Source organism: Armigeres subalbatus, chromosome 3 (assembly GCF_024139115.2).
Source record: "Armigeres subalbatus isolate Guangzhou_Male chromosome 3, GZ_Asu_2, whole genome shotgun sequence".
Classification (NCBI taxonomy): domain Eukaryota; kingdom Metazoa; phylum Arthropoda; class Insecta; order Diptera; family Culicidae; genus Armigeres; species Armigeres subalbatus.
The window spans coordinates 396218592-396245930 of record NC_085141.1 but is presented as its reverse complement, the minus strand read 5'-3'; the positions used below and the strand labels follow the sequence as shown (position 1 = coordinate 396245930).

The 27339-nt window shown below is 38.9% G+C and overlaps 1 protein-coding gene across 1 annotated transcript in view; it reads left to right on the top strand.

The window, feature by feature from the left end:
- Window positions 1-27023, top strand: part of LOC134226872 (lamin Dm0-like) — a 37784-nt gene extending 10761 nt beyond the window's left edge. Inside the window, exons 2-6 of the mRNA XM_062707926.1 lie at window positions 23986-24433; window positions 24502-24960; window positions 25024-25245; window positions 25313-25417; window positions 25765-27023. Coding sequence (XP_062563910.1) covers window positions 23986-24433; window positions 24502-24960; window positions 25024-25245; window positions 25313-25417; window positions 25765-25803 — 1273 coding nt within the window. The 3' untranslated portion in view covers window positions 25804-27023. The remainder of the gene's footprint in view (window positions 1-23985; window positions 24434-24501; window positions 24961-25023; window positions 25246-25312; window positions 25418-25764) is intronic.
- The last annotated feature ends 316 nt before the right edge of the window (window positions 27024-27339 follow it).

Genomic DNA, 27339 nt, shown 5'->3' with positions numbered 1-27339 from the left:
TTGAAATTGATCATATCCGATTTTGTCACATGCCCTATTTTATCACCCCAAAACTCACCAAGGGGTGATAAAATCGGGACATTACTGTATTAACCATTGTATTAAGCGACAAAAGTTAATTCAATGCATTCAGCAATGAAAAACCCGTAAAAATTATGCAATGATGCACATCGCGATTTGACTCACGCATGATTTGAATCGCCGATGAGATTTGAGAGTTTGAGATTTTACCAACACTGCAAAACACTTGGATAGGAATTTCATTAGAATTCTTGGAGAAAGAACTCCCCAGAACTTTATTTAACAAGTGATAAAGCCTGTAGTTTGATTAGGCCATTAGTAATGCAAGGACCTATTTTATTATAAACAATGAAATTAGTTCTGCTTTGCCATTCAAAATATTATACGGCATACATTATTATTTTTTTTATATTGATTGATCAAAGTATCGATAGATTGAAAGCAGCAGTGTTGAATTATTGCCTTGAAATGTGATTCTACATGATAAGACCATTATTTTTGTTCGTCGCGGTTTTGTTTTTGCAGTCACGGATTTCTTTTTGTTAGTCGCGGATTTCGCGGATTGGAATTTGCTTAGTTTGTAACAGCCCTGTAAATAACAATCCGCTAGACAAGCTTTTTTAATTCAAACAATAATTGTTATTAAAAATTGTTTACATTATTTGTACTCATTATACAAAAATACTTTGTTACACACTATTATGCAATAATCAATTTTCTCCAATGCATAAATAGCTTCAATTCAAAGTTGCTCCATTCAATGATTGGAAACACGCAAACAGTAGATTTTATCACCTCTGATAGCCTTTAACTGTTGCTGCTAGTTGTTGGAGACCTGCTTGTTACAGTATGTCGGAGGGGGCGGAATCTTGCACTCCCAAGGTGAAATGTTCCCACCATTTCGTTTTCGTTCTTCACCTACCGTTCGTGGTGTGCGATACAACTGGATGACCTCATTCGAAGGAAATGATTGCGTCCCCCCGCGCAAGTATACGTTATTCAAATTCATAAGAACACGACGCTGATTAATAGCCGTCCGGCAACAACCGTTCATCAACGGGCATTTCTCACACACCCGGCATGAGGATGCGCCACGCAGATCAAATACTACGGGCCAGGGTTTCTCGGTAAAGTTTTAATTTATCAACATTTATTTTTAACAGCAATTTGAATGATAAAAATAATTGTATTGTGTTTCAATGAAATCTACCTATATGGTTTTACAAATCTGAAATTAAATGCTGAGATATTTTAAAATTTCACCTGCAAAGGTGATGATGCATGTGTATTGTACATTCTCTTTTTCAGCAGCAAATTCTTACGTTTCGTCAGACCTTTCCGAAAACTTGAGAACCACTGTTGTAAACGATCTTACTCCTCAATATTATGTCTGTGTGTAGTTGATTCGTTGACTCTCGTTTCGAATATAAACAATGAGCCAACAAATTTAACATCCATTAAACCGTTCAATGTGGCCTTATAGTCCGAGTAGGCTGCCTTACGCATATTTAATCAAATTGGTGAATCTCCCCCATCGTGCAAGTTTGACCGTTGGCAGCACGCGTTTCAAGCACCGATTTCGAGTAGTAGCGCTACTCCATCAAATTAGTTAAAACGTTAGCGTTCCTACCTACTATGCTGGTTGCACTGCACGCTACGATGGTGGCTAAAAAAATCGCCATGTGCTGCCGTAAACTAAATACTGCTTTCCTTGGAGAGATTATATCGACCACCACATGGCTACATGCGGTCTGTCTCCTTCGCCTGTAGGTTCTGAATTCCCCCTTCGTTGATGACGGTCGATGGTTGCGTTTCGACATGGTCGTTCCTGACTAACAGACGACTGTGCACATATACGTTAGGCATAGTTCTAATCTTAGTAACGATACTTTGTTTTACATATGTGTTTAATGATTTTTCATCTTGCAATGTAGTGACTAAGAATGAAGGCATTTAGCAAACCTGATATGGAGCTATCCATAAACCATGTAGGCTCTTGAAGGGGGGGGGGGGGGGGTCAAAAAAGTCTACGAAGAGGGCCATGGTATATCGAACGTAGACTTTTTATCTCATTCAATTTTTTTTAACAGTCTACAGCACCTTTGTGCGGAGTGGACGCAAACGAAATAACAGAAGTATTCGGGATTGATTGAAGACTTGTGGACTTGATTTTTATTGCGTTAATTCGTTTGACTTTTCTTAAGATTCTTTCCGGATTTTTTTGCAAGATTTTATCGGAAGAATCTTTTAAATTTCTTCATAAAATTATAATCAATTTCACTGAAGTAAGTTTGAACTTCGGTTTAAAAAGTAGAAGCATAAGTATTAGAACGCTATTTCCCATACAGCTATTGTGATCAACTTGGTTCAGACATAGTATTAACTAGGATTTTGCAAAAAGGGTTTGGTCGGTACCTTGAATGTCAAATTTATTGTTTTGGTTTGGCATGCGCTCAAGTATCAACATGGGAATCCTATGATGAAAAACATGAACATCTAATACATAATTTATGAACTTTGAAAGTGCCATCTTGAATAAAACATGTTGATCACAAGATTTGAAGCGCCACTAGCAATTTGTTTAAAACCATCATTCATAGCTTTCACCGACAAATTCTTCTGTGCTGAGCATTCTCAGTAATAGCTGAGTATTCTATAAAATACTTCGATTTTTTTTTCAAAATTTCCACAGATTGCAGATTCTACTAGAATATCTTTTGATACTTCTTTGGAAATCACAAGTAATTCTTAAGAATTTTCACGGGAAATTATGTCATAATTGAACAGAAAATTATCCAAAGGAAGCTTTTTGAAAATTTCGAGAAAAAGTCTTTGAAGTTTCCAAATGTCAGGTCAAATTATTTTAATTTCCCACCAAAAACACTTTGCGTTTCCATAATAAAACTTTACAATTTCTATAGAAAAGCTTTTGTAATTCCCATGGGAATTTCATGTTTTTTGCAGGAGACTGGGACTACGCACAAAACGGAATAAATATTATGCACAATTATGACTAGGGGGACTAGGGGCATTATGGACACCCTTAGCATTTTGGCAAGTTTCACTTATTGTAAATTAACTTACTTCTGATCAATACCATCTACATGCTTTTGTAACTAATTTGATATAAGTTAGATATGAAAACTAGTTAAAAATATACATAAATTCAATTCAAAAAGCCAACTTAAAATTTAACATTTTTGATAACGTCGTGAGATACCCGGGGTAAAATGGACACCCCCATGGGGCAGAATGGACACCTTCAAGAAAATTCAATAATACGTGCCTACCAGTGCCCAACTATCAGTGACTATTAGAGGGAATTAGTTTTGAACTAAACATACATAAAAAGTAAATTCAATTCTCTTTATTGACCAAAAAAAAAAATAACAAAGGAAAATAACAGTATTACACATCGAGTCAACTTTGGATAAAAACAAATGTGTTCACTTACAAATATGGCAATGGGCTTCATTGCAGTCATGATACCAAGTGTTACAGTCCGGGCACTTATGCCACCCTTGGCCTCCATTAGAGGTACTGAAAATTGCACCACATAATTCGCAAAGGGAATCTTGAAGAAGTTTTGCTTTTTTCATCGCTGAACCTTTTGGGCGTCCTCGAGCACGCTTTGGTGTTTCGGAAACTGTTTTGGAACGCACATTAGTTTGCTGCTGATATCCTTTTTGGAGGTCACTAATATCCTTCGCAGCCAGTGATTTTTGCAGCTCATCCCTGTATGGACTTGCTGTTATGTTGGCGGTCTTTCCCTTTCGTCTATTACGTGTGACCTTCCTGGTAGTTGTTTTTGCTAATGGAAGAATCGCTTCCGGTGACACTTTGAAAGCTTTAGTAGTCGGCGGCTGTTTGTTAGCTGTGTGACACAGATGAGGTAAGTCTTCTACTGGACGGACTTGTGATGTTGCATGTTGAATGTTTGAAGTGAACTCAACAGGTGCTTGTACAGACGGCATTCCATTCATATCATCTTCGAATCCTAAAAATGGTCCATCGGAATCACCATCATCTTCTATTGGAACATCCGTTACCATAGAAGGAGCGAAGTCGGTTTCGTTAAATATATACTTATTGAATGGCACGATGACAGTTTTTCTGAATCCGTTTATAGCAGTGGCAGGAACAGCTGTCTGTGAAAAAGCATTTCCAACCAAACTGCTGATTTCGTTCAACGTTACAACCTTTCCAGGATTCTGTTTCAAATATTTTTCAATAGATATTGAAACATTAGTTTTGAAAGGGCCCATAAAGGCCGCATCTAAAGGCTGCAGATTGTGGCTGCAGTGAGGCAGAAAACAGAGGATGGTAACATTGTTATTACGAGCTTTTTCAATAAGTGTCAAATTTTTAACGTGGGATGCATGACCGTCCAATAGAAGCAACACAGGAGCCTGTGGACTAGGACGGGTATGTGCCAAAAAATGATTAAACCATATGTTGAAATCTGCTATGGTCATCCATCCCGATCCATTACAGCTGAAAACGCTCTCCGCGGGTGCTCCTTTCTTTAACTGATCCGTTAAGCGTGATCGTGGGAAGATCAGCATGGGTGGAAGGAAATTTCCCGCTGCCGAAACGCACATACATGCAGTCGACAGAACCCCTCGATCCGCGGAAGTAATACAACCTACTTGTCTCCTTCCTTTGAGGGCGAGCACTTTCGATTTCTTAGTTTGTACCTGTAAATAGTAATTAGCAATAAGAAAACTATTATTAAATAATCTTTTTTTCAACTTACTGTCAACACGGAGGTTTCATCGACATTGTAAATACGACTCGGAGGAAATTTTCCCGATTCCAAGTGTTTCTCCAGCAGCTCGAAAAAGGAATTAACGGACACTCGATTGAATCCTTGAGCTCGGGCAGCCGATGTTGCCTTTGGTGTGCGTAATGAAAGCTCCGAATGTCGTTTTCTAAAAGATTGCAACCAGTCGGTACCTGCTAGCATTGTGGACTTGTTGAACGGATGTTTTTTATTGTTTTTCTCCGCGAGTTGATACGCCAAGCTTCTCGCATCCTTAGCAGTAATTCCGTAGCAAGTAGACTCCGCAGCAATTAAATGTTGCATCAATTCGTTTTCTTCAGCCGGCGTAAAAACAGGCCCGAAAGCTCCCAGTGCTTGTATTTCTTCCTCCCGCTGAAGGTATCGAATCAGAGTCGCACGGGGAATTCCATATGCTCGAGCAGCTCCTTTTTTTGACGTACCTTCATATTTTACCGGCTTCCAATGCAGTATTGGTCCACTTCCGGCGTTTTTGAGTCGATTTATAGTTCCGCACCATAACTATTGATTCTAACTTCAAGATTTCTCGAAGCTGAAAATATGCGACTAAATAACCGTCATTTATTTGCTAGGTCTTATTTGCTGAAATGATGAAAATTATAATTTTGTAGTGTCAAAGAAAACTTCTCGCTTAACAATTGATTAGGGCCTACAATGAAAAGTAAACAAATTCAATTTTAACACCCTTCGATAGTATTCTCTAATAGTTACTATTAGTATAAAAATATTCCGCATCTTCAATTAAATAACTTAGAAAAACTAATTTTTGATTGGGCCTATAACGTGTTATTTCCAAAATATCTGTGGTCCACCCTAAAAAACGGCCAAGCCACTCGTTTTTTTCTGTCTGGGATAAGCCTTCTCCAATTTCGGGCCGATAACGGGATTTTTTTCCGAACCGTCATCGGCCCGACCTCGGAGAGAGAAAATTTCCCCTCCCGAAAAGCCTTATCCCGTGTTTACTTTCGAAAAATGCCATAAACAAAGGGTCTATGAATGACAAGCAAATGCAGAATGACTTATCAAGAGGGCCTATTCTGGAGAAAAATATGAAAATAGACTTAAAATTTTATTTGAACGATTTCGACAAATGTTTGCATGTTTTCGATGCAATTAAGGTTATGGATGGATAGATAGTGTTTATTATGTGCTTTTGGGAGTTTTTGCTGCTTAAAATAACATAAACCTGGGAAATAGGAATAGAAATTGTGATGCATTTTTTCGAACAGCATTTTCTCAATGTTTACGTTTTGGCTGTAGGCCCTTTTCAAATGTTACGCGAGACTTGCGGATATTTTCAATAAAACTTATTGCGAGAAGATAGAAAAATTCGAACGAGGGTCCGACGGTCGACCGTCGGAAAGTTGTTCCGCAAACGTCAAATCACTTGATGCACGGAAAATAATGTTGGTTGATATTTTCGGTGTGATTGTTGATTATTGAAATCAAAGAAAATATGTAACTTTAAACGAGTGTTACATGCCGCTATATATTTTGAATAAGTTTTATGGTTCTTTTAAGGCATTTCGGAATGTATTTATGCGATTTTGAAACATTTTAGACTTCTCGAATATTCTTGATATCAAGGAATATCAACACTTTTCGCACAGTGCATGCCATTTGAAGTTTCCGACACTCAGTCTTCTTCTTCTTCTTTGCTCCGCAAAATTAGAAGTTTTCTCTGTTCTCGTAATATTGAATTATGACATATTTTAACAAGAATATGGAATAAATTAAATACTAATTAGAAAAATGAACCAGTGGCATTTAAAGTATTGTTTTTTATACATTTCAAAAGATACAAGGGGTGTCCATAATGCCCCCAGGTCCCCTATCTATCAAATGATTAACTTTTATGCATACAAACAGGAAAAATGTGTAAAACTCATGCTTTTTATATATAAAATTTAACTCCTTTTATGGGTAGTCCCATTATCCAGCAAAAAAACATACTTCTGGCTAAAAGAGCATACTTTTACCTTTGCGTGCAGAGAAAGCATGGACGAGTGTGGCATCTACCGATTTTTCCGGGATACAACCTAGAAAGGTACGTATCGTGTGGAATGCTGCCACTGAGTTCGGTACTCTTCACTGGTCCCGATCAGATGGCGTCGTAGGTTGGCATTCTGTATCAGTTTCGTGAGCATCGAGTCTGCCTTTTTGGCGACATACGGAAAATGTTCCACCGGGATTTTTACGGAAGATTGGCATTGACAGCGGCTTCTGTGGCGCACTATAGCGAGGACCTACGTCATGCAAGTAATGACCCTCAAAGCAAGCTTCTCCCCCTCTACAGCCCAGTTCATGAAGACCAGAAACGCAGAAAAATTCGTTGACGAATATCAGAAAAAAATAGCGGTGGATAGGAAACGAAACTAAGACTTTCTTAGTCATCGTGCCGTCTGAATCTGTGCGTTATATTCACATATAAGGTAGATTTAACCCATTGAATCCCAAGGTGTCTCACAATTGGATTTTGGTGTTTTTAAAGTTTTGAATAATGATATTCTATTGAAATAGAACGTATTCCACCGAAAAATTTAGATTCTATGGAGCCGTTCCGAAAAAAATCTTCAATGTTTTCTCAAAAATCATGTTATTAGACTAGACCAGAGTGCTTCTATTGACCAGAATGGGGCTACTCCGCTAGAGGTCACTTCTGAAAAGTCCATCATTGCGCTGGTTGATCTGTAGGTCTTTACTGTAAGGAGTTCTTGGCTGACCTTCAAACTTTGTGAATGAGGATAAACCATCCATCGTGCTTCTATGGACCAGAATGGGGCTACTTCACTAGAAGTCACATCTGGAAAATCGCTAGCTACGCTGGTTGATCTGTACGTGTATACTCCAAGGAGTTCTTGGATGACTTACAAACATTGGAATACAAACAATTAGAATTAACCATCCAGCGTGCTTCTATGGACCAGAATGGATCTACCTCACTAGAAGTCACAAGTGAGAAGTCCATCGTTACGCTGGTTGCTCCGTAGTCTATTCTTCAAGGACTTATTGACCTGACCTTTAAACCTTATAAATGATGATAAACCAATTAAAGTGTTTTTATGGACCAGAATGGGGCTACTCCGCTAGATGTCACACATGATAAGTGCATCATTACGCTGGTTGATCTGTAGGTCTATACTCCAAAGAGTTCTTGGATGACCCGCACACTTTGAAAATAATTATAAACCACCCAGCGTGTTTCTGTGGATCAGAATGGAGCTATTTCGCCAGAATTCGCAGGTTCGAAGTCCATCGTTATGCTGGTTGATCAGTAGGTCTATTCTTCAAGAAGTTCTTGGGTCATCTAAGCTGCCTATAAGGCTGATCTGGCCCTTATGGACACACACTCATGCAGATATTGGAATCTCATGCTTCAAATGACAGTATAACTATTGTAATGATAAATGAATCACAATAATCAATTTAACATACCTGCAAATAATTTCAATGAGACGCGTTTTTTTATGTTTGTGTGCCACCTGTTGAGTAAATTTCGAAACAAAATGACCACCGAGTTAAACGCAAGTATCTAGTGAAAACCGTATCTCGAAATATTGTTCTAAACCCGCGAAATCAACATTACAAGTATCAACATCCTATATACAGAATACTGGGACTTTAAAGCATCTGTCCTATTTTTGTTACGTTGGGATAATATGAGTTAAAATCCGTAACTGGGTTCACAACTCACCGTTGGTGCTTTCTAAAATGACTTCCGAACTAGCGAGCCAGAAAATTCTGGTCATGGAGAGGGGACGCTTAACGATGTGTTCAAGTACAGGATCTGCTGGACGAGATTTGAACCAGCGCTAGAAGTCATTGTCCTACCAAACGAGAGGCACCGATGAAATACGCCTCAATCTCACGGTTAGAGCCACAAGCCGCACTTCATGAATTTGGGGTGGTTGCCAACGTAACACAAAACCTGACGATGAACATCTCTAAGCGTACGTTTTTACAAGCGTTACAGTGCATTCGCCGGTATCAGGCCATAAGGCTGAAGGTCATTAGGACGAATAAGAAGTAAGAAATGAGGAGTGAAGAATGACAAGTTAGTAGTCATTCCTTCTTCTTTCTTTCTTCATTATTCTCCCTTTTTTCTTTTTTCATCATCCTTTTTCCTACTTCAACTTTTTTTCCTTCTTCATTCTTTCATCTTTCTTCAGTTACACTTCTGACTTCTTGCTTCTTTTTTCTTTTTATTGTTTCCTTCTTCCTTTTTTCAGTTTTACTTTGTGCTTCTGTTTTATTCCTTTTTCCCGAAATTTGATTGTTGAACATCATATAGCAGGCAAAAGCTACCGTGATATTGCCGATATTGTCCAGCTTCAGAAGGACACGGTTGCTAGGATTGTACAGATGTATAAAAAGCGTGGTTCTGTCTCACCAGCTAAGCGATCGGGGCGTCCTTCAAAAACAACTGGTCGGATTGATAGAATTATTATGAAGAAGGCAGAACCAAAAATTGCGAAACAGATTGAAAGCGAGTTTTCCATTCAACTGACGTCACAATCTGTACGAAATCGCCTTCATAAGACAGGTCTTAAGGGTAGAGTACCCGATCAGGAATACATAACAAAATTATAACTCAATTCTATCAATGGTTGTTATTTAAAACAACGTGTGTTATAATTAGATAATTCGATAAAAATGTGTCTTTGGCCAGTTTTATTTCATATCAAAATTATAACAACATTAGTTATGTATATTTACACAAAATAATTGCCTACATTTTTTGATATTGGAAAAAAGCGGAGGTAATCACCTTCAGTATAACTTGAATCAATGTTCGATGTTAATAGCTAGTACAAAGTTAATTGCCTACATTATGGATGGAAATCCGGCGTTGTAGCGTACCACATTTTTATACGTGATGTAGGCAATTACCATGAAAGTAGATTTTTGTACCTCATAATCATATCAACGGTTGTTATAATGTTGAAATGAAGGTAACAACCTCTGATATAATTATGTTACGGCTAGAGGGAATTTTGATATAATTTTTGTTATTTTAACAACTAACCAGCCAATTTTATAACACATTTTGTTACATTATTTTTCTGAAATAAATAACTCTCCTTGTTATAATTTTGTTATGCATTCTTGATCGGGATAGCACTTAAAAAGCCATGGTTGTCCGCAAAAAATATAAAAAAAATTGAAGTGGGCCCAGGATCACATTTCTTGGACCAGTGATGACAGGAATAAGGTGATTTGGTCAGACGAGACGAAAGTGATGCTAAGTGATACAAAACCTGACGATGAACATCTCTAAGCGTACGTTTTTACAAGCGTTACAGTGCATTCGTCGGTATCAGGCCATAAGGCTGAAGGTCATTAGGACGAATAAGAAGTAAGAAATGAGGAGTGAAGAATGACAAGTTAGTAGTCATTCCTTCTTCTTTCTTTCTTCATTATTCTCCCTTTTTTCTTTTTTCATCATCCTTTTTCCTACTTCAACTTTTTTTCCTTCTTCATTCTTTCATCTTTCTTCAGTTACACTTCTGACTTCTTGCTTCTTTTTTCTTTTTATTGTTTCCTTCTTCCTTTTTTCAGTTTTACTTTGTGCTTCTGTTTTATTCCTTTTTCCCGTAACTCTGGGTAGACACCTTTGCGTGGTGTGTTACGGTGTAAGATCTACCACGGTCACATTGTCAGCTACAGGCAATCCTGACCCAACGAATACCTTCCCCAATATCCATCCTCGTGGTACTTATGAGGATGTCGCTGAGTCGGGGGCCTCTCGTTAAGTAAGTACTACACTTCCTTCCCCTCCCAAGCTACGGTGAAGATGGGCGTGGCCAGGAGTGGTAATCCTCATGCTTTTGTGATTTTTATCCAAGATTGAATCAAGGAAAAACAAAACAAACAAAACAAAAGAAAAACATGAGTATCACTAGTGTCCAATCTACGAAGTACACGAAGTACGACCAGAAAATGTTTTTTCAAAACGCATATGCAATAAACTCACTCATTTTTCGGGCAATTGACCTTAACCGATCCCATTTGCTTGCATTCAGTTGCATTCGGCGGGGAATACTGCCCCATTGATTCCTAATTAAAATAGACCTAATCAAACTATGGGATTAAAACTTATGGCCATAATATTAAACTATATGGCCATCAAAACCTGTACAGGAAGAATCACTTCTCAGTAGACAATTGGACAATGAGTATTAACAAATGTGAAAAATTAGGCATATCCAGATATAAGCGTTATTTTAGACTTTAAGATATAAATACTTCTCAACCATTTTAAACGAACGAGAAAAGCGTCATCACCACTAGGTGGAATAATTTGGGTTTTTTGAATTTCTCTAACACAATCTGAAAGAGTTTATTTTTAAATCTAATCTTTTCGAAATGAAATATGATAAATATGAATATTTCATTTGGTCCTCCCGTGCAGTATACAGTATGCAAAAAAAAGTTTATCCACCCCCTATCAATTTGCATATTTTTTGTTTTTTTTTGTAGGAAATCAGTTTGTTTTGATGAGTGTTCCTCCATGATTTATCAATGGATCAATCAAGGTAACTCATTTTGCACTCACCGCATCAAAACAACGGCGACACTGTATACGCAAATTTCTATTCGTGTTGTTTTGACAGAACATGTCTACGGTGGCTCGATCTGTTCGTTTCATAGCGGCAGTTTTTGCTTATTGATTGATCCATTTGTGTTTATTTATCACGTTGCCAATCAAAATACAGCATTTATATCATTTATATATATATTATAAAAAGGGTAAACAATTACGCAAAAAAAGTTTATCCACCCCCAAACGGACATTACGATTTAAATATGATTTACAAAGTCTTAGTGTGTATTCCATAATTTATCGAATGTAAACATTGTGTCTAGCTGTCATTTAGTGCTCTTGAAGTTTTCGTGCTTGAAATCTCAGTTTTATATTTAAGGTCTTAAGGGTAGAGTAGCACTTAAAAAGCCATGGTTGTCAGCAAAAAATATTTAAAAAAATTGAAGTGGGCCCAGGATCACATTTCTTGGACCAGTGATGACAGGAATAAGGTGATTTGGTCAGACGAGACGAAAGTGATGCTATTTGGGTCTGATAGAATAACCAGGAAGTGGCGACGAACCGGTGAAAGTTTTAAGAAGGAGTGTTTGCGGCCTACAGTCAAGCATGGTGGTGAATCACTTTACCAACATTGATTTTTCAACCAACTGAGCCTGACTTAATTTTTTCCCTGCAGGTTGAGTCATGGTGTGGGGATCTATGGCTGCTTCTGGCGTTGGAGAACTTGAACTCGATGGAATCATGTCCAAGGAGGGTTATTTGGACATTTTGAAGCAAAAAGTACCAAAAGTTGGGGGGCAGATATACGTTCCAACAAGACGGAGATCCGAAGCATACCTCAAAGCTGGTTTCGCAGTGGTTCAAGGAAAAGCGTATCAAGGTTATGGAGTGGCCAGCACAGAATCCGACCTCAATCCGATCGAGCATCTCTGGTCAATTTTGAAAATTAAGGTCCAGGAGCAAAAACCAACAAGCCTCCAGCAATTGCGGCAGGTAATATCTACTGAATGGGACAAAATCACCCCGGAAACAACTGTTAAGCTCGTTGAGTCGATGCCACGACGATGCCGAGCAGTTATTGAAGCCAAAGGTGGTCACACGAAGTACTAAAACTATGTGAGTCAGAGGGGTGGATATACTTTTTTTGCGTTATTTTTTCCCTTTTTTTCAACATCATGTCTCTAATGCAAGAAAATTTGTTTTTTGTTTTGAACTCGCGTAAATTGGCTTTATTTTTACATGAATAATTATAAATTGACCAAAAATTAACCGTATTTTAATTTTCTGGTGGGTTTTTGGAAAGAAATCTAATTTTTTACTGGGGGTGGATAAACTTTTTTTGCATACTGTATCTAGGGGAAACCGCCAAATGTTGAACGGCTAATTTTGTCGCCTATTGTTGAACTCCCATAAGAAATGCACGTGCGTTCAACAATAAACGAAGAAATTAGCCGTTCAATATTTGGCGAATTATCCTATAAAAATTATAAAATAAATAAAAGATGATTATCTAATAAAATCAGCTAATATAACAATTTTAGTGTCAGTTCCACCAACCGAGAATCTGAAAATTGATTCTGAATGTGCCCTCTGTCACTTCTTACTTGTTACTATTTACTACTCTCTCCTTAGCCGTGCGGTAAGACGCGCGGCTACAAAGCAAGACATTTTCGGATTGGAAATTGTCTCGACTTCCCTGGGCATAAAAGTATCATCGTGCTAGCCTCATGATATACGAATGCAAAAAAATGGTAACCTGGCTTAGAAACCTCGCAGTTAATAACTGTGGAAGTGCTTAACTGAACACTAAGCTGCGAGGCTTCTCTGTCCCAGTGTGGGGATGTAATGCCAATAAGAAAAAGAAGAAGAAGAATTTACTACTCACGATTCACTTTTCACTTCACATTCCTTCTCATTCGGCCCAATTATCATTCGGTCTTATGATTCAGCACTCCTTTCTTTGGATCAAGAATTAGCGAAATGTTGGAATCTGCCGACATCCACGATTGGCGATAGTTCGTATCGATGTAACGATCTAATGATGGGAACACATGAAAAGATCGACCCGACCTATCTTCGGAGAGCCTGCATCTAAGGGTTTGGAGTATATGAGAGCGTTTCCCAAACGGGAGATAAACACTTGCCACGGTCCGTAGTAAATGCCAGTGGTCCAAAAATCGCAACGCCGTAGATCTTCCAGGAGCCATACTGTCCGTACGAAATCGTTCACTTATGTGGAGGTCGAATATTTTGGTTGTGGGTCGATGGTTCTTGAAAAGTGGGAGATTTCTACTAACTTGTTTGACGATAAAGACCGTCCACTTAGGGGTAGTTCATTTTTTAACAAGTTTCTGCATAACGGCATTGAGGGACTTCGCCGCACGAAAAGCTACGTCACTCAGCTTCAACAGCGATAAGGACACACATTTTGTAGGTTCCAAGCAATTTCTGCTGGAGTTCTACCAAGCGATTAACTGGACTTAGCTTATGTATGATTCACGTATTTTTTATTGATTCATGGGCATACATCAGTTTTTTTGTTATTTCTGAACACCTCAGTAGGAGTACTGAGTAGACCTACACCAAGTCAATACAGACAAGCACGAACCGGCCGGCATTTTCCTGTTGCTACTAATCTTACCACACGCGAGTTAGTTATTGCCTACTCTGGGTACACATTTATACTTGTAACCGTTTTTGCGGAGCATCCAAGTGGTTTCGCCGACACACGACTATGGGTAAAGCGCTGAGAGACGCACAAGGCAGGAGTGTTTGGAACGCGCTTATAATGTACGTGCGTATATAAACACTATCACTTTTATGTGGATGAAGGCGAAGAAGAAATGCGCGCGCATTTTCGAGCGATTTTGAACTCGCAACGGCCGAATGATCGCGTTGATTCAATGATGGTTATTGAAAGTTGTGATAGAGATGTTAGTTCCTTTTTATCATATATCGCTTGTTTGCTATAGATTTTAGAAGAAGTTTGTGATCAATAAGTGAGAGGGGTAATCTAAAATTAATATACAAACTGAAAATTATTAGCGTTTTACTTTCTTCCTATATTTAGATTTAGTCCCAGTTCAGTGAACTTAAACTGTATGTTATATTCGTAACAATCAAAAATCAAGCTCGTACCAAGCTATGCTGCCGATCATTATTTTTCTTGGTACATGCAACGCCTACAACAATAACCGCTTTTCCCCCTTATGCGTTTTTGGATAATGCACTATCGCCGCATGGGTATAATATTCCCGGGTGTTGAGCAAGTTTCTCCCACATAAACAGGTTTTACGACTTGACAGAGCGGGAAGGGAACCAACACAAGTCAGTAACGCATACCACAGAAGTTTAAAAGTAAAGAGGGGATCTTCTGTTTGTTGTTGCACACGTGCTCGTTTCCCCGTAGAAGTGCCAAACTTTTTTTTTCTCTGTATACATAATTCCAATTCGACTCTAGCGTGAAAAAGTGTCGATCATGAATCAGTGACCCCGTCCGGTCGTCACACGATCGCATTTTTCCCTTTTCCGACTATTTTATTCCCGCTCTTCTTTTTTGCCCATGCTTTCGATGTTGATTGATTTGAACACTACCAACTGCTGCGCTGTGCACTAATGCATGAATATGATGTCATTCATTGGCTTACTCCCCCGGTTCTCCGTCAATCGATGGATTCCATTCCACGCTACGTACGTATGTTTTGAGTTAGGAATGATATTTTCGCGATGACTCGTTGCCGTCAGTTGATGATACATATGCCATTCGAGATACGTCTGACCGTAAGAAATGAGAATCGCGTGTTAATGGCTTAGAATGGTAATATGGGAGTCCGTGACATTAAACTTGTTGGCGGTTGTTGTTGTTAGGGACACATTTGCGCACAGAGATAGTGTTGCCGATTGATGAGAAAGTCAGTTTATATATTTGGAGAATGAGTTCAAATAAATCTATCTACCTCGATATTGGGTGTTCAACTACGTTGCCGGAATTGGGTGATGTTTTTCCATTTTTTCCGAGAGTCATCAGATCCGCTTTTATCTTGGCCAGCCGGTGTGCTAGTCAGTGGCCTTTCACTACCTTTATCCGCTCGTTTGTTATTATTTTGCAATTTTTTTTTGTGTGATATTCGCACTAAGTGAGTCTGTCATATTTTATTTGAATCACCAAATTTAATTTTCTTTTTATATAGTTAATACAATTCGTGAAATAACATGTGTGCCACATACTAGTTTTTGGTAGTTGTTCGCATTGCTCAAAAATATCGAATCTGTATCTTTGAACGTCGAAGATTTGTGTTCGAAATCTTTTCGTATGAAGCGGAGAATTCATCAATAGAAGGCCACTGAATGCATAAGGTGTCAGGCCATTTAGCCGAATGCCATTTGGCCGAACGGGTTGTGCGTGAGAAGTGAATATTAATGAGAAGTAGGAAGTGATAAGTGAAAAGTGGAAAGAGAAAAGTGAACTGAGAACAGAGAACTTCTTCCTTCGTCCTTGTTTCTTCTTTCTTGCTTCTCTCGTCTCGTCTCGTCTTCTTCCTTGTTATTATTTTTGTCTTTATTAACGCTAGGCCAACATTTGAAAAGGGCGTAACAGCCAAAATGAATTCCTCCTGATTCTTTGTCCACATATATATATATATGTAGACGAAGAATCAGAAGGAATAAATTTTGGCTGTTACGCCCTTTTCAAATGTTGGTCAAGAACGAAATTTTCGGCCCTTAGCTTTTTCCATCTTCTTCATCTTTTTTCTTCCTTTTTCCTTATTCCTTCTTCCCTCTTTCTTCTAGGTTTTTCCTTATTTTACGTAAACTACGTCTAAGGGGAAGACTCGGATACAGGGTGACAAATGAAAATTTCCAAATTCGAAACCGTCACGAAATTAGGATAGATTTCAAACGCTAATAGCTCCTTTATCTTTCGATGGATTTTCGAGCTTTTATTATCAATCGAATCGGAAACTCTCCAGCAATTTTTGTGTCCTTTTGAACTATTGATTATTATCGTAAAAACATTGAAAATTCCCATTCTTCACAAATCCAGTAAAATTTCAGAGTTTCGTCGGAGACGAGCCAGCCTCGGGCTGAAAGTCTCTTTAATAAAGACACAAAAAAAAAGAGTTTCGTTACGGCCGCCATCTGGTGCGGTTGGTTCTTGCGCTCTACTTTTGTGCGGTGATTTGCCCAAAAACTAGAACAAAAGAACCAAAGCCATGACCGCGGTCGAAGCGAAAGAGTAATGTTTATGAAAAAGTGCTTTAGGTGCTGGACATGTTCGTGTAAGCAACGCCCTTGCTAATATTTTTTTTTTAACTATTTTTTTTGCTAATTATCTACTACATGCATTCATCTCTTAGACTAGGTGTTCCGTGTTTTCTTAACACTATCATCCTTATTTGCTATGTTACTTTTTAGTTATTATTAATACATTTCAATTGCCTCTGGCAGTTAGAATTTTTTTTCCTCTGGTTGAATTGAACCATGTAGGAATTACAATGTTTTCAACTTAAACTAAACTTAACCTATTTTATACTAAGGGTACAAGGAGTTAATCGTTGCAATAGAAGATTTGTTATTTTCATATTTTGAGTTACGTCAATTTTGTTCGAAATCAGTAACATAAGTAATAAAAGAATGCGATCGAACATGATTTAGATGTGCAGAACAGTCTCAAGACTCGCTTTATTTTGTTCTGCTGTGTGCGGTCGAAATAGTAGTTTGTGTTGTGCAACAAGTTGCAAAAAGATATTTTTTTCAGCACGAGTTAGTAATTGACCGAGGCTTGCCGAGTTGGATAAATACTTCTTCTTCTTCTTCTTATTGGCATTACATCCCCACACTGGGACAGAGCCGCCTCGCAGCTTAGTGTTCATTAAGCACTTCCACAGTTATTATAACTGCGAGGTTTCTAAGCCAGGTTACCATTTTTGCATTCGTATATCATGAGGCTAACACGATGATACTTTTATGCCCAGGGAAGTCGAGACAATTTCCAATCCGAAAATTGCCTAGACCGGCACCGGGAATCGAACCCAGCCACCCTCAGCATGGTCTTGCTTTGTAGCCGCGCGTCTTACCGCACGGCTTAGGAGACGCAGAGAATCCACTATTTGAACACTTACCCAAGCTAATTCAGCTAAATGTAGTCATGTAACTACTGTTGTTGGTTTTTCATTATAGCACACCCGAATGAGTGTTATAATGAATATTATGCAACCCATTTGAGTTGCATAGTGTTCATTAAAGCACCAATTTCGTTGATATGGAAAAGTAGGCCGTTTTATGACAACGGCGGCGAACTGTAAACCAAATATTATGATCAGGAATTGCAAAAGGTTAATTACAGTCGCCTTTCCACATCTCGATATTGAAGGGACCATAAGGAGAGATCGAGGAATGGAAGGAAAATTGAAATGGGTAGTACATGGAAAAAAAGCTCGTTGCTATGAAAAACGGTAGAAAACCAAATGTCATTTCTTGTGTTTGCCCCAAGGTTGTCTAGTAGCCTAGAAACTTGAATATATCGACATAGAGAGAGTGAATCCTGTACAAAACATGATCAGAACGCATCGAGATAGAGATACCGAGATTAGGAGGTTATCGAGATGCAGAAAGCAAAAATATATGTAGTTCGTAGGGACGCAGAAAAGGGACATAGGAAGATATATGGAGATATAGAACATCGAGATGTAGTGTCGACGGTAATAAGGTAGCATTCCAAACGATTAATGCAAGGGATGGCGTTTTTTTCAGTGGTAGTAAAATCGAAATTTCGTCACTATAAAATTACTAATCAGTGCAACCTAAGTGCAGGAGATAATCTTTTCACCTCATACTTCATTCCTTATCCCTACTTTCTTTTAAAACACCCCCTTTTCCATAAATTAGCGAAATACCTGATTTTTCCATACATTTTATCGATTTCCAACTACCATTCTTCCATGAGCTCATTGTGAAAATTGTGAAAATCTCAGAACATAGAGTAGCAGATTTCGGCACCAACATTTCAAAAGGGCGAAACTGCTTTGGTAAACAACAGCTTCTCACGTCGTTGGTGGCCTAATTTGAGCCCACCCACAACATCCAGCACCAATTGATAGAAGAGGATTCGCTGCTTCTATCAGTGGCGTTGGATTGCGTGAGTGGGCTCAAATTAGCCCACCAGCGACGTGAGAAGCTCTTGTTTACCAAAGCAGTTTCGCCCTTTTGAAATGTTGATGCCGATTTAACAAAACAGATAGGGTCGCCGGTATCGCCACTCAGTGATGAGCACCGTAAACACAGTGCACGGAAGGTTCTTGTCCACACTTTTTACGGCTGCTGCACCCTGGAAGTAAGGCTTATGCCATACTGGGAGAGAAGAGGGGCGATTAGAGGAGTTGAGAGAGAAGCGAAGCGTCCGCGTGCAAGCTACCTCAATGAGCGAGTATGGAAATCGCTAATACCTGGCATAAAGGAAGCGATTAGAAGAGGTGAGAAGCGGTAGCCAAAGAGGTGAAGCAGTTCGTAGAGTGCTTCGCCGCGCGAGATCGCAAAGGATCAATTCTGTATGTTTGTTGATTTGAGTTTACGCTCGTTCGCTCTTGTGTAAAATGACTGTGGGTGAAAATTATTGCTGGAGGAGCGAGCAACATTGTTTATTTGTTGGTTTTCAATTGATATATTCTATAAATCTTCCCAACACTTTTCTTCTTTGTGCTAAATGTGTTTCGAGAAGCAAAATATTCTCCATCTGACGAAATCCATGTTTTACACAATTGTTTGTTGTAAGGCCGACGGAGGTCCTTCGTAGCTTAGTTGGTTAAAGCACCAGTCTAGCGTACTGTAGGGTCATGGGTTCGAGTCCCATCGAAGGGAAAGTGGTTACCTGTTACCTCCAATACATTTTCTAAATCAATATCTTCCACATAACGTACATATTCACATATAAGTTTTCATAACATTGTAAATTAACGTCCAAGTCGGGTGGTTTAATCCCCGGAAATTGGCAATTAACTTTGATTGAACCCCCCACAATTGTTTTTGTTGCGAGATCAACACTCTGAAAAACGCTTTCAGTATGTCATGACTCGCTTTGATCGCCGCTTCACTTCGCTTTGCTTATCTGCAACTTCTTTGCTTCGCTTCTCTCAGCTCCCAGTATCCCCATCAGATGGCAGATGGTGAGTCTGCAAGTTGTACTCCAGGAATTTATCAAGAATCATCCGCAGGCTACACATCTGATCCGTCGTTGATCGGCCCTCATGAAAACCTGCGAAGGACTCGAAGGACCCCTCTCCTCAGTCTGTTAAACAAGATACACGACAGGATTTTGTACGCTTAGTTCAGAAGGGTGATCCCTCTCTAATTGGCACACTCTAGTCTGTGCCCTTTCTTAAAGATTTGACATATAAGGTCATCCGGCACGGCACGCAGTTCTTCATCCTCTCATATTTCTAAATAATGTGGTGGATTGGTTGATGCAGCTGCTCACTTCCGTGTTTGAGAAGCTCAACTGGGATGTCATCCTTCCCAGCAGCGTTACTGCTTTCAGCTCATTTGGAGCCTTCTTAACCTAATCCAGCGTTGGTGGTTCCAGCTTGACCGTGGCCGACTATGTCCATCCTGATCTTTAATACACCTTAATTTCCACCGTTCAACAAATCTTCAAACTGCTCCTTCGACCTGGCTGACACCATAGTCTTGTCTGTCAGCAAATTCCCTTCTCGGTCATTGCACATGGCGGACACTGGCGCAGTCTTATGCCGCGTTCCATTGACAGTTGCGTAAAACCTCCGCATATCGTTTCTATTCAAGTACTCCAGCGCTTCTGCAATCACACTCTCTTCGTGTTGCATTTTTTTTTTGCTGCGGTGGATTCGTTTCTCTTTTACCCTTGCTACACTGTACCGCTCTCTGTTGGAACGTTAAAATCTATCCTGGTGAATTACGGATGCAATCAATCAACATCTTTTGTGACCTCCAAGTGTCACAGAAACGGTCCTCCGGAAGATCCAGAAGATCCATAAAAATGGCCAGTTCCAAAAATTCATCGCAGAGCTACGCGATTTTTTTGTAACCATCCATTCTGGCAAATTCTGGGTGCAATCAATACTGAATTCTTCAGTGGCCTCTAAATGCTCCAGGAACGGTCATCCGGATATTCCGGAAAATCCGTAAAATGGCCAGTTCCGAAAATTCATCCCATAGCTTTGCGATTTTTTCGAAACCATTCATACCGACGAATTGTGTATGTAATCAATAGTGGAAGTGCTTTGAGACCAAATGCTCCCAAAACGGTGCTTCGGAAGATTCGGAACATCCGTAAGAATGACCAATTCCAAAGGTTTATCCCAGAGATTCGTATTATTTCGTATAATCCATTCTGACGAATTATGGATGCAATCAATACTGAAAGTCTTCCGTGACCCCAAACGGTCATCCTAAAGATCCAGAGCATGCACACTTAGCTCAGCTCGGCATTTTTTTTTATTCTTTTGTCGAGATCCGCACAGCCGAGCGCTCGGTTCGTTACTTTCTGCTGCACCATTTAACGTAGGGACGTTCCGATACTTCAAAATATCGATATTTGATTCGAAACGATAATCGAATCAAAGTATCGATATCACCGGTATAATATCGATATATTGGAAAATCAAATGATATTTCAAAAATGAAAATATTTAAAATATATTTGATGTGTTTATTCATTTACTATCGTATTACCGTATTACCAATTTACAATAATTATTAGAAATGACTTTTTTCTGTTACTTAATCCAATCTGCTTCTACAGTGTGCCAGTCCAACAATCATCGGCGGCACCGTGCGTCGTAATTTTAACCAGAAGAGACGGCTTTTACGGCACTTCACTGACCTCACTATTTTCCGTTTGCTAGAAAAAATCAACTGAAGTTTCGATAAATTGGCTGAATTTTTTTCTGTATTTTTCCTCGGGTTATTCTGATTTTTGACAATATTAAATTTTCTCTTCAGGATTTCCAAGGAAGTTTTATAAATTTTAAATTTAATTTTTTAAGAAAATTCAGAATTTTCCCAAGAAAATCCATTAAAATATTCTTAACTAAAAAGGAAATTCTCTTAAACTTTCACAAGAAATTATCTTTTTGTTTTACATGGAATTCTCTTGAATTTCTTCAGGAAATTCTCTTCGATTTTCACGGGCATTCCTCAAAATTAACGCAAAATTGTCATCAGGAAACCCGTAGAAATATTTAAAAGACATTCTCTTTATTTCCTACGGGGAATTATTTTGAAGGAAATTTTCATATGTTTTCCGATACTTTTTAATTCGCATTTCCACAAATCTCTTCCTAATTTCTAAAGTTAATTTATCTAACTTATCATGGGAACACGCCAAATAGAGAAGCGGGCTTGGTAGTCATATGCCTACTGCTTCTGCCTCATACGCAGGAGGTCGTGGGTTCAATCCCAGGTCCGTTCCATTCTCCTACTTTGTATCTTTCTCTTTATTTCTCATGTTCTAGCAATCGCTAGGACTGGAAATTGACTTCCATACCGTTTCCATTACTATTCCTATACCCTTCGAGTATTCTAACAGTAATCTGCTAGAATTGGAAATGAACTATAGAGCTCGTTTCCTACATCCAATTAGGGAATTCCATCAGTTACCTTATCCTATCTATCACATTGGCAGCTCGTTAACCAAGACGGACCTCTGCCTCTCCAACCTAACCCAGAAATTCCAACAAATTCCGCATGAACTCGTGGCAAGTGCAGAGGTATATTCGGCTTGCAGTGGGCGAGTGATTGCATCATCATTTCCTCCCCATTCCCTACTACTTGCATTCTGACGTGGTAGGCGCCAGTATGACCTAACAAATGAGATCACCAGTACTTGTACATTGAAGATGTGTGCTAGTCCCAAGCAAACATCTGTTGGTTCCCTGTGCGAGAACAGCTGATCTGGTCATAATGGAGTAGCAACTACGAGTAGTCAATCAAGCTCAAGCTCAAGCTCAAGCTTATCATGGGAACACGCCAAATAGATAATTGCATTCGCGAAAGGACCAGCGGCCTGACAGATGTTGCACAACGGCGCGTCAATGCAATGTGTTGAGTTGCCAAAACTATTCGTGGTGGCAGCGCACATCTTACTCCATCCGCGCTACCGAGAAAAATCCTCTAAATTATTAAAAATATCGCGTTTCAGATCCATTTTGAAAGAGGTATTTTTTCTTCACAAAATACAATACAATTATTGTTATATTTGTGTTACTACGTTCTGTCTGATTCAATATATCGATATCGAAAGTAAAAATATCGATATGACCGATATATTGAAAGCTAAATATCGATACAAAAATATTGAATATCGAAACCAAAATATCGATATTCCGATATGTCGGAAGTATCGGAACGTCCCTAATTTAACGTATTTGATTATATATGACCGTGCTCTTCTGGCTGAAAAAAATCTTAAATCAGAAGAGAAAACATGTGACTGATAAAAAGAATTGCCACGGATGTTGTCAGTGGTGTTTGTGGATGTTTTTACCTGTAAATAAGCTAAAGTTTTAGGGGTTTTCGTCGCTTTATTCAGCGAACCTAATATTTCAATGATATTGACTTGATTAAGCTTCTCTGACGATTTTCATATACTTTCTACAGTTGGTTCGCTATGAGACGCTGTGCAGCTGCCGAAAGATTTGGACAGTAGCTGGTGTGATCTATACTGCTTGTTCTTATATCTAGCTAAGATAACAAAGTTCACTTTTGTGTTATTAATTTTTCGTTTTAACCGGACACTTTTTTGAAGGAATGCTTCATTAACCCTTAAATGCGCAATGTTGTTTTAAAACAACAAACCGAAAACACGTTCAATGTTAATGATTTTAATGGTTGTTCACGTTAAACATATTTTCGTCGATTTCTAAAAAAATCGCCTTGCGCCTTTAAGGGTTAAACTTTAATTTTTGTAGCATGAATCTATAGACAAATTAAGCAGTTGGCATCACTGTTCGCGTTACGTCGATGATTGCTTCCAATCGACCGTTGGTAAATTGCATCTTTTCATTCAAATTGTTATTTTTTCAACCTTATCTATTCCCTTGCAATGACTATCAAGTGTTAAATTTTTGAATATATTTTTTAATGAATTGTAAGTAGTCGTATTTCAATTTATGCAATTTATGTAACAAATTCTATTACATCTAAAAACATTGAGACCAATGTTCATTCAAAGCAAATAAAAGCCATTCAGGCCGTGTATACAACATATGTTTAGCTTTAAAAACACCCATAAATGCGATAAGCACTAGTTTATGATCGTTGTAAACGTATGAATAGAGCCATAATGTCTTAACGTAGAGAGACGAATTAGTCAACTTTGTAATGAAATCACGTATGCCGATGTCCCATTACAATTGAACAAATCGAAATGATCAACACCATTTCCATCAGCCGTACATTGTTGATCTAATCGCAATAAAATTGAATCGATGACGCAAGCGACAGTATTTCGACTTTCACATACAAGCACAGTGGTGCACATCTCACTTAAAACCGATCTCTGTAATTAATATGCAAGTTGACGTGTGTTGGTCTACTTTATTGATTCATCCAACGTTAAACAACATTTTTTTATCTTTTCCCGCAGATTCGATCGTAAGGCAAAGGAAGCCGCCGATTACGAACGCAATGCCCGTGCCCAGGAATCCCGCGCCAATGAGCTGGCGGCCAAGTATGGCACTGCATTGTCTGAACGTAAGAAAGCCCAGGACGAGCTGAAGGAGCTGGAAAAGGAAGTGGCCCGTCTGAAGAAACAGGTCGAAACACTGCGAAAGAACCTGGAGGAGGAAACACTGGCCCGAGTCGATCTGGAAAATGCCGTCCAGAGTTTGCGCGAGGAGCTCACCTTCAAGGATCAGATTCACCAGCAGGAACTCACCGAAACCAAATCCCGCCGACAGGTCGAGATCAGCGAAATCGATGGTATGCTGTCGGAGCAGTACGAAGCCAAACTGCAGCAGACGCTACAGGAGCTACGCGATCAGTATGATGGACAGATGCGCGCCAATCGGGATGAGATTTCCGGATTGTATGAAGTAAGCATATTCTTTGGGATTTTTTGAAAATCTGACCGTTTTATGTACTAACTCAAATGTTTTTTTAGTCTCGTCTGCGCGATTTGGAGCTACAAATGAGCGCCGAACGGATGCGCCATGCCGAAGAAAAGAGTAAACTGCAGGACGAGATCGAGCGGCTGCGAAACCAGATCTCACAACAACTCCAGGAGTACCAAGATCTGATGGACATCAAAATCACACTGGATATGGAAATTGCCGCATACGACAAACTGCTTTCCTCCGAAGAAGTCCGTCTCAATATCACCCCCGGAAGCCAGACTACTATCTTCCAAACATCGTCCAGCAGTTCCAGTGGAGTACGATCTGGGGCACTGCGTCGTACACCGCAGCGTGCTGCTGCCAAGCGTAAGCGCACCATGCTGGAGGAATCAGATGAGCGCAGTGTGTCGGACTTCTCGGTCACTTCGTCTGCCAAGGGAGACATCGAGATCTCCGAAGTAGATTCGGAGGGTAAGTTCGTCAAGCTGCACAACAAATCAGCTAAGGTATGGTCACTTCTTGAAAAACATTCTCGTACAGACGTTTTATGTTGATAATTGATGTTTCAGGAAGCTCAACTTGGAGGCTGGACGTTAATTCGCAAAGTCGGAACCAACGAAACCGTTTTCAAGTTCCACCGATCGCTGAAGGTCGATGGTGGTTCTTTCGTCACTGTGTGGTCTTCGGATCTGGGGCACACTCATGAACCACCGAGCACAATAGTTATGAAGGGCCAGAAGTGGTTTGCCGGAGATAATATGACCACTCAGCTGCTGAACGGTGAAGGAGAGGTGTGTAATGAACAAAGCATGTGGTTTATTGTTGGGGTGTTAATGGCGTTATTGTTTCGCTTTTTAGGAAGTAGCAGCGTCGGAACGTGTGAAGCGTGTCTTATCCACTGCCGCGTCACGTCATCGGGAGTACCTCGGTTCTTACAGCGGAGAAGAGCTGTATCATCAACAGGTACGTTCGATTTGAATTATTTTGAAAAATAGTAGTGAAGGTATTCACTCGCAGGTCGCGAAACAACAATAAAACTTGCCTTATGGATATACGGTGGAAGCATTAACGAAGCAGACTTCCTGCAACTGTATTTCAACATAAAACTGCAAAAAAACACTACTTCATAAACACTGTTCAGATGTGCAGCTGCTAGTGGGGAGCGTAACAGAATACTGTTTATTTGATTAAATCCTACGTCACATCCACAGTTCGAAGAATTGAATCCTCTCCAATTAGCTCGGTTTCCATATTTAGAAAATTCCTATAACCGTTCAAGGCTAATAATGATTAACATCTTTTATTTCTAGGGGGAACCTAAAGGCGAAGAAAAGTGTCGTATCATGTGAAACTAAGGCGGAGTGCATGTGCCCAAAATTCGCCTTTTAGCAAGGTAGTAGAATCGCGTAGTTCACAAACCTACACAAAACGGACGGTCTGCTGTGTCATGCTCTGTTCTGTTACCCTAATCGTCGGGTTCAAAAGAGAGAGAGAGATGGACTAATGTGGACAAATAGATGTAGGAATAAGAGAAAGATAAACCCAAACTACTTCAAAAACCATGCAAACGAAATTCACCACAACTTGAAACTGGTAGAAGTAGTTCATAATTCTAGTATTTGGTTAGAAAAGCAGTTCACAAGACGAAACTACTTAACAAACGAATGTTGTCCTATGGAAGAAAAAACGGAAGCAGCACAATTACTAATATCTTACTGTTAGTACTAAATAACTTATCTGGAAATATCTTGCAATGTTTAATTGGATCTTGTAAAACCGGTCACTTATAATAGCATTTACAAAATAATATCGAATCAATAAGTAAAAATGCCATAAATTGTAAAGAGCAAGGAGGACAAAAAGTTTATTTTTTCTTTAAGTTTATCCAATTTCGGTTTGCCGAAGAATAGAATAAAGGAGAACATCAATGTTGATGTACTAATCCTGTTCGGTGGCTATTTATGCTTTACCATTAAAAACTTATTTTTTGTCAGTGTATCGTCCGTATGTAGCTTATCTATTTATGATTGTTTCCAGCGTTCCATAGTGGAACTCAAAAGAGAAAAAAGTAGCGTGTGTCTTTGAAGAAACGCGCGTTTGTTGCCTTTGTGACCATCCTACGATAACTACACAACACCAGTTAACTAATGTTTAAAAAGAACAAACAGAAACTGCATTTTTTATTTTTTTGCCGGTTTTCTTTTTGCTATTCAAAAGAGGATAGGTAAAAGAGATATATATTTTTAATACTAAGGATAAAAACTATTCAATCGTTTAGCTTCCGAATAATTGTACCATCAAATGTGTGTTGTTTTAGAATAACTCTAACATCTACCGTTTAGTTCGTAAAAGAAGAATAACCACATAGAAATCATGATTCGTCTATCAATTACCCAATGATAATTTTCCATTTTTAAATATTTGGTAGAAAGGTTTTCTAAAGATCGAATAGATTAACACAAACTGATACATTTATTTCTGTTGTCCTATATTTTCGTACCGTCATAAATGCGAGTCATGCAAACATTAAAAAAAGAATTTTAAATAAATATAAACGCCCAAAAACAAATTGTAGTAATGGCATTACATTTATCCGAAATAATGATTTAAATTTCCTTATACCGTGGTCATTTGGACCATTCATATTATTACTATTTTACCTGGTTTGTTTTATTTATGCAAAAAGTGTTCATATAGACTGTTAGATCGTTTCAAAATCTAACGTATAATGACAGGTCCGGTGGCGCATACTGTTGGATAACAATCTATACAGTTCAATGAATGAAGATAATCACACATATTCTTGTTTAAGAACGAGCTATTCAGCTATAATCAACAAACGATGCAAAGATTTCCTGTTTCCAAGTCTCATTTCCATCTGTGGT